We start from the raw sequence: 16,291 nt of genomic DNA on the forward strand, positions 1-16,291 counted from the left end.
CGGCAGGTGGCGCCCGAGCAGCGCCCGCCCGGCGGCTGCGGGGGCGCGGGAGCCCCGGCGGCGCCTGCGCGCTGCGGAGGCGGCGGCGGCGGAGCGGCCTGAAGCAGCCCGCGGGGAGAGCGGGCGGCGGCTGCGGGGGTTCGGTGTGTCGCGTCCTAGGGCGGCCGTGATCGTACGCCACGATGCCTGCGGTATCGAAGGGCGATGGCATGCGAGGCCTGGCGGTCTTCATCTCCGATATCCGCAACTGTGAGTGGCGCCGGGGCCGGGGCCTGGGCTGGGCCGCGCCGGCCGTCGCCATGGGCTGGTGCTCCGTGGGGCCGGGACTTCATCCCTCGATCCCCTTCCCAGTGCTCCCCTCTTGCCCCTGACCCCCGCAGCGGGCAGCTCGGAGCGCTCCGGTCTCACGAAATGGCGACGCGCTCGGGGGGGGCGGCGCGGCGGGGAGGGGGGGCAGCATAAAGCATTTCCCCGTGGGTTTGTGCGTTTTGGGTGGGTGGGTTGGGGTGTTTCACTCCCCCTTCACCGCCCCTGTCACCCCCCTCGCCCGTCCTTGAGTGTCGCGGTGGCCGCCCCGGCCGAGGGGGTGCCGGGGGTCGGTACCGCCGTTGTTCGCGATGCGCCGGAGCGGTGCCGGGGCGCGGGTGGGTGTGCGGCGGGGCAGGGAGAGGCGTCCTGGGCTCCTTCCAGATCCCTGAGCGGCTCTCGGTTCATCACGTCACTGATGGAAAACAGGCCTCTGTAGGCGCCTGAGAGCAGGGCCCTCAGCGCGTATGCCTAGGCTTGGCTTAAATTGGCTTGAAGATTCTGCTTTGGTGGAAATCGGCGCTTGGGATCAGTGTAATTAAAAATGGGATGGAGGGGAGTGTGAGTAGTTGCCCCCCGCCCCCCCCCCCCCCCCCCCCGAGAGATGTGGGGGAGCGTATCCGTGAGTGTGCAGTGGGAGAGCAGGAGTACAGATCTGCTGCTGCTTGGTGTGGGGGGAAGGGGCATGTGTGGGGGCACACCTCAGTGCTCAGTCTTCCTTTTGTCCGAGAATTGCATACAATAGTTTAATATTAATCAGAGTTAGAGATCTAAGTGTATGATGTGGCAGGAATTGCCTGGGGAAGGGCTAAGGTCGCTGTGGTTGGTGTGATGAAACAGCTCTATTTTGTCCACCTGTGTGTCTCTGTAGATCACTTGAGGCTATTTTAAAAGCAGTGGAGGAATGGTATTAAGGTCTTTTCTCTAAAGATATAAACTGGTTTTGGGAATTTTTTAATGTGAATTATGTTGTTCTGACTGGGCTTGCATTGGGAGTATTTAGTCACACTGGCTTGAAAAACTTCAAATTGATGATTTCTAATTAAAAAAAAACAGGGCAAAGAAATTATACAGGTAAAATAAGACCATTTAAATGCAGCGTCTTTATAATCAGGTGATTTGGACATCCAGACGTGAACAAATTCAAGGTTGATAATCTTCCTTAGAGCAGAAGCTGTTTGAATGAGGGGGTTTTTCTTTTTCAAAACAGAGTTGCTGGTCCTTAGGTTGCTTTAGGCTTCACTCTGTTTGTAGAAGAAGAAGGCCTATAAAATGTGTAGTGTAGCAGTTCCAGGTTACACAAGTGCTCTTGTGCTTTGTCTAGTTGGCCTTGCTATTTAGTGAGCATTTTCAGTGTCCTGGTGTTCTGTGCAAGCTTTGTGTGTAACATAGTTCCACTTGGTGTCATAGCAGTTAAGACTTGTTAAGCTGTTCTATCTACCCAACACAATTCACAATGATTTTTTAATCATTGTTTTCATTGATTTAGCTAGAAACAGTGCGACTTGATTCATTAGTGTTTAATGTCTTGCAGTTGGTTAAATTTGTCCATGCTTGTTTTTAGCAGAATTTACTAGAAGTAAATTCAAGAGAAGCATTTGGGCTCTTAGGTTTGTAACATGTGTTCAGGGATGTGAAATAACCAAATTTAATGTGATAGGATATAACAAATTAGGTACTTATTTCCCCACGAGGCTGTGTGGGAGCTGATCTGAAGCTACCTTCGTCCATATGGGACAACAAACAAAAGTTATCTTCAGGAGACACAAAGATGTAACCTACTGGTGATACAAATAGAATGTTAACTTTGACTCTTTACACAAATACTGGTATATCTCTCATGTTTTGTCTCCGTCCAGACAGATGTTTGGGAGCTGTAATTACTTGTGTATCTTTCTTGTCTTCATAATGAAAAAGTAGCAGCATCTTCTAAACAACTGCAGCAGAGCTGGTATTCCCACTAGTAGGTGATGTATGAAGCTTCCAAGTAGCTGTGAATGGCATTTGAGCCTTCCCTTTAGTGGAGCTCTGAGTGCTGCCGGCTAACCCTGGGCTATCCTACACAGAGCAAGAGTCACAAAAGTGCTTCCTGGAGTATTCACAGAAGTACTCTCTGGAGACTCTGGGCTCTGCAGGTACTGCTGTTGGCTAAAGCTCCCTCTTTGCTTCTTCAGGGAGGAGCTAGATGTTGTCAGGAACAAAAAGTAGCAGCTGTGGAGGTGAACAGCATCTTTTGACTAAGGAAAGAAAGCAAGTCTTCCTTTTCTGAGGAGGGAGGGGAGCTAAACCATGTGCAGCTTATGACCTCTATTTCTAGCCTTACAATTGGACTAAATATCTGATAGTTGCAGTAACACAGAAAGTTCTGCTGGCATTCTTGATTTGGCTTTGCTGAACTCCCTGTATCTGTTTTGAATACTGCCACAAAGGCTTGGCAGTTTTAGTTTGCCAGTAGCCTTTCCAGATAATATGTAGTGGTTAAACATGGTGTGTATGGGGGGGTGTATGCACAGATAAGGATTCTACATTGTGGATGTTGCTGAAAAAGGAAAGTGCAGTTGTGTGGTGGCTGTGCTCAGAGGGATGCACAGCATGTGATTTCAGATAATTCAAGGAACCTAAACTTCTGGGGGGTACTTCTGTAAATTTTGACTGTTTACCTTTGGAAATGCTTGATCTCCTTACATCAAGATTTATTTTTTGGATATTGTATCTACAATGTCTGCAGCATTAAATAATGCAGGATTCTCTTACAGGTTGGATATATTACTGATTTGGGAGTGATGCCTGTCTTGCCTGTCTTTATACCAGTCTGCTACAGGCTTCACATAAGTCTCACTTGATAGCAGTTTTCAGTGTTTACAGCTGTAGCTGATTGTGAACAAGCAGCCCGCACTACCAGCCTGTCTTTAATACTAAAAGCTTGGTTGTCACTTCTGTGTTGTTTAGACATATTTTTGGCACATGGTTTATCTATTAAACTTCTTGATTTTTGTCTTAAATACTTGTATGTCAGATGTATTTTTTAGAGCAGACTATTTTAAAGTACACTGATTTCTCAAAAGTCTGTGATGTTTTTCATTAAAAACAGTTGGAATACTACTTGCAGCAGCAATTGTAAAATATTTCAAGGCTAAGAGAGGCTTCTTAGCACTTTGACTTTGCTCTAGTCTCTCTGAAGCTGTCATATTGAGTGTCTTCTTTCAAAATGAAATGTTCTTTATTTATACAAAGATCAAGTGAATTTTTGAAGTATCATAATACAAGAAAATGAATTATCCTTCAGTTCCTTATAGCTCTCCAGAATTTTGTTTCAGGGCATCTTCTTATTGTAGGCTCTGCATTTTTTGCATATGGAGGTCCTAGTGCAGATGGCAGATAAAAATATTTTTTAGGAAATAACCCTTTTAGATATCTGTCACTTTGCCAGTAGATGCATGAACTTTTCTAGAGACTTGTTCATTTGGATTGTTTTGTAACATATATGAATTACTACAGTAAGTAGGTTTTTAGCTTATCTTTCATAGACAGCAGAGAAGAGACGAGAAAACTACAGGTTGAAAACCAAACTGCAGTACTTGATTAGGACAGCCCAGTTAATGAGTGCTTGCTTGGTGTGACTGAGAAAATAGTCAGGTGTGGCTGTGCTGCACAAAAGATTGTGGTGGAGTGGAGCTGAAAGTTCTGAACCCTGTGGTTTGGTGAAGTGCTATCCAAACTTAGGGGTTCAGGTCAGGAGGAGTCCTTGTCACTGCATGGATTATGTGCCTCATGAACTAAAACCTAACAAGATCTGCATGTGTTACAAGCATATGGACTCTTGCAAGAAATATTTAAGTCTTTTCTTGTGTACGTACTGCAGAGCTGCTGAAGCAATTTGCTTATGTGAGATGGTGCTTTATAAATTCTCCAGCTGTTTTAGCTGACACATAGAGCATCAGGAGTCTGGTTTCATTTTTTTGAGTACAGCTTTATGCTTATCTCACAATGAAATACTTTTAAGTCATTTGTCACTCAACCTATTCTGCTGCAGCAACAGTGCTCTCTGCTATTCACCCTGAAAACCAGGAAAGCTTGCTTTTCTCCTTTCATTTGCAGCCTGTAATGTAGAAATAGTTTCTATTACAGTAGTGAGTGTATTACTGGTAACCCTCTGCTCCATATTAAAATTGGGAAGCCACTTCCTCTTAGGTTGATGAGATGTGTCTACACAGAGGCAAAAGCTGCTTTTGTCACAGGTTTGGAGGACAAGACAGTTCTTAATTTCCCTTGCTAGGTAACTGTCTTAACTTTTCAGTTTTGCCCCAGAAGTTGGACAGGCAGAGGAAGGATTCCTGAGTTTGTTCTCTAAATGTTTCTTTGTATGTTTTCTTCCAAGTTACTGTTTCTTTTTCCTCAGGCCAAATTTTTTCCTTAAATAAAATCCACCAAATATAATGAACAAAGGTCCATCTCTTCTCATAGGACTTAATGCATTAAATTTTCATTGTTCTGGACAAGGGATAGTGTCCTGAAGCTGAACCTCCCAAAATGTCTTTGCTTCACTGCACTGGGACTGGTGCATCACGTTACAGATCAGCAAGTGGGGATTGAAAAAAGATAGTTCATTAAATTCATCATATGATGATCACCTGTTTGAATGGATGGTAGGTTATAAAGTGCATTGCAGGTGTAGGTACAGGGGCATGTACATGGATTAAATGACTACATGGGTATGTGTAGAGTTATTTTTCTCTGTGGGAACAGCCACCCAGTGAAACAAACTTCCCATAGAGTGAGTTGAGCACATACAGCTGGATTTAGTTATCTGTAAGTAATTATTATATGTCAGTAATAAGCTGTCACTGTGTAGGCTAAAGCTACTGCATTGCTCCTCTGAGGTGTGGGTTCTTGTTTGCATTGCATGTAGTGTTAAAGCAGGACTTGAAACACTTCTCTAGACAGTCAGAGACTTTTTTTACATGTATTCTTAGATTACTTACCTTTTAAAGAAATTGGAGGCAAAGCATCTTGGTTTGCTCTCCTGTCGCTTCTTCACGGCTGTGGCAGTGCATCTAATATGGTTGGTTTCTGGCCTGAACAAACAGCCCTAAGGATGTGCTATAATAAGCACTAAGTCTTGCATCACTTGCTACTATTTGCAGGAGAGTGCTTTAAGGAAAACACAATTAGCATGAGATTAGTCTGAGGGGGATCTCTAAAGCAAAACTGATGTTCTTCCTATGGCTTCTCTGTCTTGGCTTGCTCCTGGTCATTTCAAAGAGCTCTGAGAGGCTGGGATTTTTTTGTTAGTGGTTTTTTTTAGTGTTTGTTTAATTTGTGCATGTTTGGCTTAGAGGAGAGTAATGGAGGAGAGATAGTAAAGAGTTAGAATCTTTCATGTGACATCCAACCTCTCTATTAGGTACCCTGGATTGCTTAATTTGAAATCCTTTGTATAAAGACTGCCCATCAGGACTGATAAGAGGAAGCTAAGGACTATTGCAGAGATTTTTACATATCTGCATTAGTTAATGAGCTCAAAAGTATTTTAGGGTCCCTGAAGCAGTAGTTTAGAAGTGATAGCTAAACTAGGGTTGGCCTCAAACTGTTCTTCTTTTTGAACATGAACTAAGGAGGTAGAAGAGAGTCCACAGTGACTTGTAATAAATCAGTGCTGATACTGCCTTATCTTGTTGAAGGGAGTGTAGCTATGCTGTGAAAAGACTGGTCAAGGAAATGACTGCTTGGATGCTGCTCAGTCAAGGAAGGAGGAAGAACTCCTTTTGTACAAGCCTGACCCTGCACTTACTGTTTGCATATCTTCTTGGCCTAAAGCTTCTCTTTTGGTAGGAGTCAGTGTTGGTTTGCCACCTGAACTGACAGATAGATGTTCTGTATGTCACAAAGTCACTTGGATATGAGCTTCCAATGCACTTTCAGTTATTCTAGGGAAAGCTCTGGTCTTAAGCTAGACCCTGTTACCTGGTTACTTCTCATTTTCTCATAACTTGTGGTGCTTAGTTAGGAAAAAAAACCATGGTAAGCATCCAAAATCATTAAACTTGTATTAAATTGTTGCAGTTTATTACATCTGGATTGAAAAGCTGCTTTTGTGCCCTTATTTCTCTTCTCTTGTGAGGACAAGGAGTTAATGGATTAGTGGATTACAGTAAAGCCTGTGACTCCCTTCTGTTTCCTGAGAAGTGGCAAATCCCTAGTGCCACAGTGGAGGAAGAAGTCAGTTCTGTGGATAGTAGTTCCCTTACGGTGCAGAATATTAGAAATATTATTATATTATAGAAATATATTCCTATATTATAGAAATATATTATATTATAGAAATATATTCCTCTACATAAAGTTCTAAAATATCAGGAGGTCACTGGTCCCTGTCTTTCGATATCTAATCACAGCAGAATGTCCCAAGACACAACGCTCCTAAACTGCCTTTGTGCCATTTGTGATCTTCAGCATGACAGGCACTTCTTTTCTTCTGATCAAACAGATCTTGTGGAAGGACAGCATGCACTCCTCACTCCTGTTTCTGTTCGTAACAGGATGTTAGCGCGTCACTAAACAAAAAGCTTCTTGTTCTGCAGACTTGAACAGGTTCATTTGTGAACAAAAGTGAAGCTATACTAACTTATTTTTTTAAGGTGTCCAGTATTTTATTGTAGTCTCTCTGGATTAGTTGTGCAGTGAGTTTGTAAACAATTGCACCAACAAGCTCCTTCAGACTCAGATGGAGGTGGAGCTTGCACCTCTATTGTAGTAACCTAGAGAGTTTAACCAAATGAAGGAATTTATGTAGACAATGTGAGGATGGGCAAGCAGACCACTCTAATGTAATGCTGTGCAACCTGTCTGCCTTTCTTTTGCCCTCTTCCCTGCTGTGCTGAAGAGCCAGCTGAGAGATTAGGGAGAGCTAGAGGATGGATTTGGTGGTTTACTTCATGAAGATCATGATCTGCATAGCAAATGGCTAATCTATCCTCTAGAGCTGTAATAGGAGTATCTGTCCTGCTGGCAGGTAAAAGTAATGGTTTAATTTACTGATACGAGCAAGTAAAAAAGCTCTCTCACAGAGGCAAAAATGGAGGCACTGATTACCTTTACATGCATATTTTCCTCTATCTCTACCATTTTTACAGTGGAGACACTATTATTTGTTTTCCCTGTCTTTCAACCCGTTTCTTTCTCTGTTCCCTGACAGCAGGGTTCAAGAATGCAGTGTAGACTTTGCATCATGCTTGCAGGCTGTTTTAGCAGTAGAAAAGGCAAGTGGGTCATTTGATTGCTTTATGCCAACTGAAGTGTGTTTAGACAGTGAATGGGTGAACTTATTCTATACCTGGTCATGTCTTCTACTGTCACTTGTGGTAAAGCTGGCATGATGTAGCCTTAGCCTAGACTTTGCCATCTTGCTTTTTTGGTTGTTAGGCTCCCAAACTGACCTGCAGCAATACAAGGTAGTGGCAGGAATGTGTGTGCCAGGATGAGAGCAGTTTTTAGGAACTGTCTGTAGCTGTCTCTTAAGAAGCACAGCCTTGCATCCAACTGACTCTCAAACTATCAATGTTTGTTCAAAGGAAGCTGGGTAGCAGTTTGGCAGTGCTGTCTCCCACCAAAGTGGCCCATCAGCTTAGATGCTCCAGATGTAGAGGTTAAGGAAAACATAACCAGAAACATTCTTATGTTTAGAAAACACTGACTCTCAGCTCTCAGGGAAGATGTTTAACATCACCTTTGAAATTGAGAATTTATCATTTGTGTGAGAACTTAAGTGTTGTACCTAAGTAAGTTTTCCTAGCCATTAAGGAATTCAGAGAAGTTCCTGCTCTTAACCTTGGTAGTATTTGTATTCTCTCTCTTAAACAGAGAAGTAGACTTGTCCTCTCTTCAAGGCCTGTTTGATAATTGAATGTGAACAGAGTTCATGTTATATTAGACCTATGATAGTGCCACAAAAAGTCACTTACACTACTACTGGCCTTCAAGAAGCATGACAGAACCGTGGCAGGCTTTTTCTGTGTGCAAAAAGAGCTCCTATCCTCTGCTTTATAGTTCATGCCAGCTGAACTACAGTTGTGTATCTGTAATCATAAATTGTCAGATGGCCATAGGGCAGGTAAGGCTAAGAGTGTATCAGTTCTCACCTGTATGTAAATTCAAAACAATTTATTGGCTGGGCTTAATTACACTGACTGCTGGCCTAAAGCAGATTGGAGCCAGATGAACACTGGGAACAACTAAAGTTTTGTGAAGTGATTTATTTATTTGTTGCTTCAGATGTTGACAGTGTGCCTGTGTTTCAAGGCCTTGCCTGCAGAAGTCAACTCTGCTCAGTATTTGTGTAGCTGCTTATAGAAAAAATGTTTGTCTTCCTTTGGGAAATAAATGTATAGGCTTGGTCAGAAGTATATCAAGTGGTTTGTATGAAAGTTAAGAACTAGTAGCAGTTCTGGTTAGCACAGGTGGGTTGTATGCCTCAAACTTACCCTTAGCAGTCTGCAGTTAGTGTAGCAGCAAGTTAATCCTGATGGAGCAGGTCACTGTCTGAGTGAGCCAAAGCTGCCCACTAATTCTAACCTTGAAGCACTTCCTTAACCTTGCAGCCCTGCTGCCAGGCTACTGTTAAGATATGTCAGGTTTTTTTCAAATGAATGGACTCAACAAATTCCTTTTCTGTAACCTCTGTTTTCTCATTCTTTAGGTTGTAATGCAGAGCTCTGAACAGAGGAATGGAGGTGTATTTGTGCAGTACTGAAGTGCTGACTGTAGCCTGGATTACTGGGAAATACAAGAATAGTAGTTGATTCTTTGATGGGCTGCGTGACTTACGATGTTCCCTACTCTATCTTTGTTAAACAAGATGGTAATTAAAGATAATACTGCTCTGCAGACTAAATTTACCTTCTCTGATGAAGGCAGTAGGCAGCATGATGGAGTCTGAAGCCTGACAAACTGCCAGATATGAAGTAATCACCCATAAGCACTTGGACTGTGGTGGCTGGGTACCTGTGTGCTCAGTGCCCATCTTGGAGATGATGAGCAGCACTTGTGCAGTGGGACTGTAAGGCTACAAACACTACATGTCTGTGATGCAAAACAGCAACCAAAGCTTACTGACTTGCAGATATTTAATGGTAGTCTGTTAAAATGGTAAAAGTCTGAATAAGTGAAAGTGAGAAGGATACGGCCTGAACTCATATGGAACATAATCTTCTTGTGCTCTGGTTTAACTACTGTCCTACCCAGCAGTCTGTATACATGACATGGCGTTTATTAAAGCCTCTCCCAGCTGAATGTGTGCTTACAGAACATTTTGTTAGTGTACAGCTCTGATAATTTCATGAGACTGGGGCTGGGTAAGAGCCTGAAAGTGTGGCAGAGCAATTTCCTTTGTTAGCTCTGAAATGTAAGCCTTTATTCCTGTAGCATAGCACTCCTTCAGCTATCATCATCTTGTTTTTACTGTCCTAGGGACTACTTGAGTGTTTCTAGTGATAGTAAAAATAAAAGATGCATATAGAAATTATTCAGTGAGTGCTGGCAAGTCAGAGTAATGTGATGAAAAATTCAGTTAATCGAACACATTTTAGCAGTGCCCTTCCACACTTAGTAGGACAGAAGATCAGTAGTTAAATAAAGTAAATAAAGCTAGAAATTTGTCCTTGTTTTATGATACTTCTATTTTCTTTTGTCCTTTATAATGGAAGCTGCCTTCCACTGTGAGGTTTTGTTTTGCTTTGTCATCCTCTAATATAAGCAGTTAATTGTGTTTGAATAAGGTTACCATACAATATAAACAGCTGGAGTTGAGGAAATTTGGGGTTAGATACTTCAGCCTGGGTTTAACTTATCATTTGTCCTCAGCATTGCGTGATTGCCCTCAGTGACATTTAACACTTGGTGTGCTAGTGCTGTTCTTTAAAACTACAATTTCAGGCTTGCGTAGACTTTAATTAGTAATAAGATGAAAACTTAATTGTTCAACGTGAACTCCAATATATGAGTTAAACTTTTTATCACCTGCTAACTACTATGCTGTTTATGTTTGGTCATAGTCTGGATGAGATCATATACTGCCTTCAAAATAGAACAGCCTGAAGAAATTATTTGAAAAAGACTTTTGTTCATATGCTAAGTGATATGATAAGCCTTCAGATATGAGTCTGGGTGTTCCTGTCATCTCACTGCTACAGCTGTGTGCATGGGGGTGGGATTTCCATGTTTGTGTTGCTGAGCCTGCAGACTATTTCTACGAAAGGTGCTGACTTCACAAATTCCTGAAGTATTTTAGTCAGGCTTTGCTTAATGCTCTGTTGCTTGCTTAGGACACAAAGAACCCAATTCCTAGCAGTAACTGATAATCTGTGAGTGTAGCAGGTAAATAATGCTGCTTGAAAGGTTTGCCAGAAGGTTTTGGTGGTTTTAAAAAAGTAAAAGATGGCCTTGATTTCATCTTGGGGTAAGAAAAGCTAGCTGATATGTTTCCCTTTCCTCACCCTATTTTTAACATTTTAAAATTGTGATTATTACCGCAGTTGCTGAGGTTACAGAAGCAATTGCTAATAATTCAAAGTAAATATTGCAGTTCACTTTCCTTACAAACATAGGTTAAAGATACAGAGTAAAGACCTAGTTTCTAAATTTAAAAACTCAGGTTAGCAATGGCCCGGACTGAGCTCTATATTCTCTGCCCAGTTAATGTAAATTAAGTACAAAATCTCCAGACTCTGTGGTTATGTCTTAATGAGATGCGTTCTTCCCATGGTAAAAGGGAAAATATACTAATAGCTTTAGGAGATTAAATTTTTCATCAGAAGCAAATGTATGGCTGAAAATAGGGGAAGTGTTCTAAAGTCTTTAAAAAGAAATACCTTACAAAATTGAAAATTGGAGTGTTGTTTATTTACATAAACATTTGCACCCTTTTGGGGTATGTTACTGTGGCCCCTGTTCTCAGAGGGTGGGACTGCAGAGCAAAGATTTGCTTCAGTGTAGTAATGAACTCCTAATGCTGGCAAGTGCCCTGGAAGCAAACATTTGAGTATCTCTGCTGTGTGCTCAGGACAAATAATCCAGTTAAGACAAATCTGAAATCTATAAAGGAAGACACTTCAGGTCTTAGATTGTACGACTTGCTGCTCATTTATACAATAAATACTGTTACTGCTTTAAAACCAGCTTTCTTTAGATTGGCAAGTTAAATTAGAACGAAACTAGTGTTGCATAATATATTAGTGAAAACTGGTTAGACTTTGTGATTCCAGCAGTTGCATCTTTATAAATGGAGGGAACTGTACTGTGTTCTCTAGCTTTGTCATTCTAGAAGTTAATTGGAATTTCTAGGTCAAATTAAAACTGTGGACATGATCTTCTGTTTTATCTGGAAATCAGGGTGCATACAGGTAGCAACTACAGTTTGTTTCGGAACAGGAATTGTAAATGATTGAGCTCTGAAATTGTAGGTTGTTTTTTGTCCTGTGGAGTGCCTGCCAAGGCACCCTGCCCTTAAATCTTTTGAGCAGCAGCCTTTACAAAACACTGTAGTAGAATGGAAAAATGCATTTGAAGTGAATTTGTGGGATCTGTAGGTGTTTTGTTAAAAGGACAATGCAAACTGAAGTAGTTGCTTCTGTAGTGGGCTTAACATTTCTGTTTGTACAGTGTGCTGTGGCTGCTCTGTGTCTGTTCTCTTGTGGCTGTTGTTAGAGGCAGATGAATACAAACCTGTTTTCTGCATCTTATGCAAGAGTTGGTTTCAGAAGTCCTAACTTCAGTTTATTTTTCTTGAGTCTAAGTCAAGAAATTGCAAAATCTAGATTCATTTGTACTTGACAAGGGATTCCTTTATACTTTGCCCTTAAACTATCCTAAGGCACTTGTGTTTCCTTGAGTTACTTAGTCACCTTTTATAGGGCCTGCTGTAAATTCCCCAAAGGAATAGTAAAGGGAGGATTAACAATCCTAGGATGACACATGCAAATGTAGGGGAATATTTAAATACTGTGAGGTGTTTCTGTTGAAGAAAGGGGTGAGATTGGAGGTGTTTTGGAATCCTGGTCATGATCTGCTCTTCACAAGCCTCCTCACATCCCCTACTTGCACATTCACAGCTGTAGCTGTGATCCCAGTGGTGTGGGGAGGAGTGTGGTGTGAACACAGGGCATGTGATCCCCACGACTCATAAGGTTGGACCAATTTGAATCAGGGCTAGGACACTTTTACTCATAACCTTGTAGCAAATATATGTGATGAAGAGGGAAGGAAGCTGTCATTTTCTGCTGCTAGTTGATGTTTGGCACACTTGAAACTGCCTGAAACTTTTAGGAAATGGACAAAAGTTTTAGACTTGTTGAAATTTTGAATAGGTACAGGCTGAATTAACTACAGAACTAAATGGCCAGATCTGCATTGCCAAAGTGTACTTCACTTGCTTCCCTCAAATGGCAGGCAGCTGATCACAATGCCTCAGCTGGCTGGTTTACCCTTCTGTGCTTCTACTGATGTAGGAGACAGTGGACTCAGATGTCTGTACAATCTCAGTCACCAAAAACTAAAATGCCAAAGAGTAATAAGCTGTTTTGGTTTGGACAATGCAAATATTACTTGAGTAAGCTTGCATTATACAATTTAAACTGCTGCTGTTTCTCTATGTAACTTGAATTGGTACTAGAAATCCCAATATCTATTATTGAAATCAAAAATAAATATGAAATACTAATGGTGCTGAGAAGCATAAGTCATCTAATAAAATGTGAATTTTAAATATTTCTGGTTTTCAAATGACTTTCATGAGGTACATTGAAAGTCTGAACTTGTATCCTAACTGTGTGAGGTCTTGAGCCTTTGGACTCCTTGTGAGTTTACTGCGTTTCCTCTTCAGTCTGTTAAGAATGTTTCTAAAGCTGTTGAACTGGGTGACTGTTCAACAGAGAAATAATAAATTGGCTTGTCCTTAAGATGAGAAATAATCTGACCTGCTTGTTTATAGGATTGTGCTTAGGAGACTCGCTTCTTCAAAGCACTGTCAACTTAGTAATCACATAGGAAGTAAAATTCACTCTTCTCTGGGCAGTTTCAGGAATAGAAAAACTGGAGCATTTGTGAAAGTCAGTAGCAGTGGTATCTCAGGTTATATGCAAGTGACACTGTCTAAAGTGTGCAAAGCTTCTTGAAACTGGGAGGTCCTTAGAACTTCTCAAATTCCTGTACAAAGTGATGCTTAAGTTACCTCTGTTTGTATTTGGTTCCAGTGATGGAAATGGAGAGTTATAACTCCTCCTGTTGTTTGTGTTCACAAGTGAATGTTTCTATTTGGGTGAAAAGATGCTTCGGGTGGCAGAGGGATGTCCAAAGCATTGTGTCCTGATACGTGTTCTTTTCATTTCAGGCAAAAGTAAAGAGGCAGAAATAAAGAGGATAAATAAAGAACTAGCAAATATTCGGTCAAAATTTAAAGGTAAGTGGCTTGATCATACTATACTATATATATTTCTGTAAGACTTTCTTTTATGGGGTTTTGCTTTTACATGCTTGGACATCTTTTGTCAACTGCTGACTCAAGCAAAATGCTGAAGCAGTCTGTTAGAATTACTGTTGGAAATGTTCTCTTAACTCTAGAACCTTCTGACAGTCCTGTGATTTTTGGCCATAACAGAAGCAAACTCCTTCCTCTGTCAGGGAATTGGGCTACTGGTCACAAACTATTTCTAGTACTTGCCCTCCTAACCACTTGACTACTCAGCTTGTTTGTTTCCAGAAAGCTGCAAGGCTGTGAATAGTTTGGAGTAAAATGGGTGGACATTATTATTTCCAGTAAAACAGCATCTGTTTAAACTTCCCTTCCTTCCTCCCTCTTCAGCCCTGAGCCCTTTATGAAGTAATGGGTTAGGCTGACTTCTAGCAGAATTAAATTGTAATGTGTAGTTGCTGAAGCTATACATCTTAACCACAAGCAACAGCAGTACAAAGTATTCATATGAAACAAAGGATATGCAGTAACTAATTTCAAGAGGCAGCAATTAACTTTTAAACAGCACAAAATAAAACTCATGCTGTTAGCTGTATTCAAGTTGTGTATGTGGTTTCAAAGTTTAAAGATTCTGAGGGATAGTCGGGATGTTTTTAAATAGAATTATAACAGTTGTGGCTGTGGCAACTTTTGTTTAAATAGTTCTGGGGCAGTGTGTGTAGTTAGATAAGGTATTGCAATATGGAGATCATATATGTGCCTTCAGAATCTGCTGGATTTGTAGTAATTCATTTACCACAAATGAATTGGCTATCCTGGCTTAGAGTAGCATATCTGTTTTGAATACTTGATGTATTAACAAATAACTTTTCCTGAACTTTGTATGATCTGTGGCTATATTTTAAGTAGTATGTCTCTTAAAGGTGTATGAAGACCTTTAGAAACCTGAGTGTCATCAACAGCTTAGAAGGGAAGAGTTAACCACAATGCAAGACACTCAAGAAATTATTCAAAATTAAAAGCCATCACATGCCTCTTTGTTTACATTTTTTTCTTAGAAAAGTAGGTAAAAGTACATGAACACTTAATTCTTCTCTGCTTACTCATGATCAGGGGAGAAATTATCATAGGAATCTCTGGCTATGTAGAACCATAAATCAGGCAGTGATCAGAGAATAGAGGTGCTTTCAGCAAAGTAGTGTCATAGCTTTAGCCTGCATACCTTAAATAGCATCCTTTAAGCACTATTTAAATAGTTTTGAATAAAGGCCAGTATATGCTCATTCAGTAGCTTGAGTGGAAGATGGCTAAACCTTCTTGCAGCTGATCCTCATTATGGTTTATTACTAAATCTGGATTTTGAGTGGAAAATTTTAATTACCTGAAGACACTAACTTCATGAAGCCTGAGCAAAAGCATGTATGTCACAATTTGGAAAAAGTTGTGTTTAGACAACTTGTTTTGTAACTGCTTGAGGCTGTGAGAGAGTGAGGAGCTGATAGCTGTGTTATCTTTCTGCTGCAAGAGTCCCACATGGACTTCATGCTGTATGGTTCTTCTTGCAGAAGGGTTATATGAAAATTAAGAGACCTTCATATGCATTTTATTCTTGGTTTAAGTGGCGATTACTCAGTTTAGCCTAGTTTCTTTTGATGCAGCTCTGACCTGAAAACGTTTTTAAATAGTTTGGATTAAGACAAATGTGATTGTGAACTTAAGATGATGTCCCTTGTTAAATAACTGTGGTGAATGCTGGTGCCCTGAGTTACTGGTCCTTCCTGGCCAAAGATGCAGCTTTTGGACTGGTTCCATGGTTGTAATCAGGGAAAGGTTCCAAGAAACAAGACCTTTTGACAGAGAAGTTCTGGTGTGACACTAGTGTAGGAGTCTGGTCTGCCTCTGGGCCTTCAGCACACACTGTTGCATTACCTGGATGCTGATCCCATGTAACATGCAAGGTGTATTCTTACACTGTTGCAGACAAAGCCTCAATATTTCTACTTTTGCTTTAGCATGCAGGTAACTGTCAGGCCTGATACCTGCCTTATGTTTGGGTAACTCAGTGTTGAAAGTACCCTTGTATTGAACAAGTTGGGATAAGGTTTCACACCTCTGCACAAGCAATACTTTCCTTCAACTGATGGAATTTGTGCTATGGCTTTGGGTTCTGATCCAGCTTTTGTGCACTGAGCTCAGCAGAAATTTAGATTCTCTGTACTTAAGGTTACTCTGTCTCTTGTCTAAGCATGAGGAAGCTCCATTGCTGAGGTCGCTGTGTCCTTGACAGTTGCTTTAAATGCTTCTGCATTAACTGAGATAAGAAGAATGTACTAGAGAGAAGCTACACCAGTGTGATAAAGGAGAAGCTGTCGGAGTAGAGTGTGCTGAGATGCTATTCCTTCTGTTTTACACGTTCAGCCTGTAAGCTGGTTTTGCTCCCATGCTTGAACCAAACTGGAAGTCTCAGCGTTAGAGCAGTAACTGCTTTGGGAGTGAAAAAATATCCAGTCTATTAAATTGTTG

General features: G+C 41.1%; 1 protein-coding gene across 4 annotated transcripts in view; it reads left to right on the top strand.

The window, feature by feature from the left end:
• Positions 1-48: 48 nt before the first annotated feature.
• Positions 49-16,291, top strand: part of AP2A2 (adaptor related protein complex 2 subunit alpha 2) — a 44,929-nt gene continuing 28,686 nt past the window's right edge. For all 4 annotated transcript variants that reach the window (XM_005491589.4, XM_005491591.4, XM_005491590.4 and 1 more), the window contains exons 1-2: positions 49-249; positions 13,688-13,756. In XM_005491589.4, coding sequence (XP_005491646.1) covers positions 183-249; positions 13,688-13,756 — 136 coding nt within the window. In that variant the 5' untranslated portion in view covers positions 49-182. The remainder of the gene's footprint in view (positions 250-13,687; positions 13,757-16,291) is intronic.

Source organism: Zonotrichia albicollis, chromosome 6, assembly GCF_047830755.1.
Source record: "Zonotrichia albicollis isolate bZonAlb1 chromosome 6, bZonAlb1.hap1, whole genome shotgun sequence".
NCBI lineage: Eukaryota > Metazoa > Chordata > Aves > Passeriformes > Passerellidae > Zonotrichia > Zonotrichia albicollis.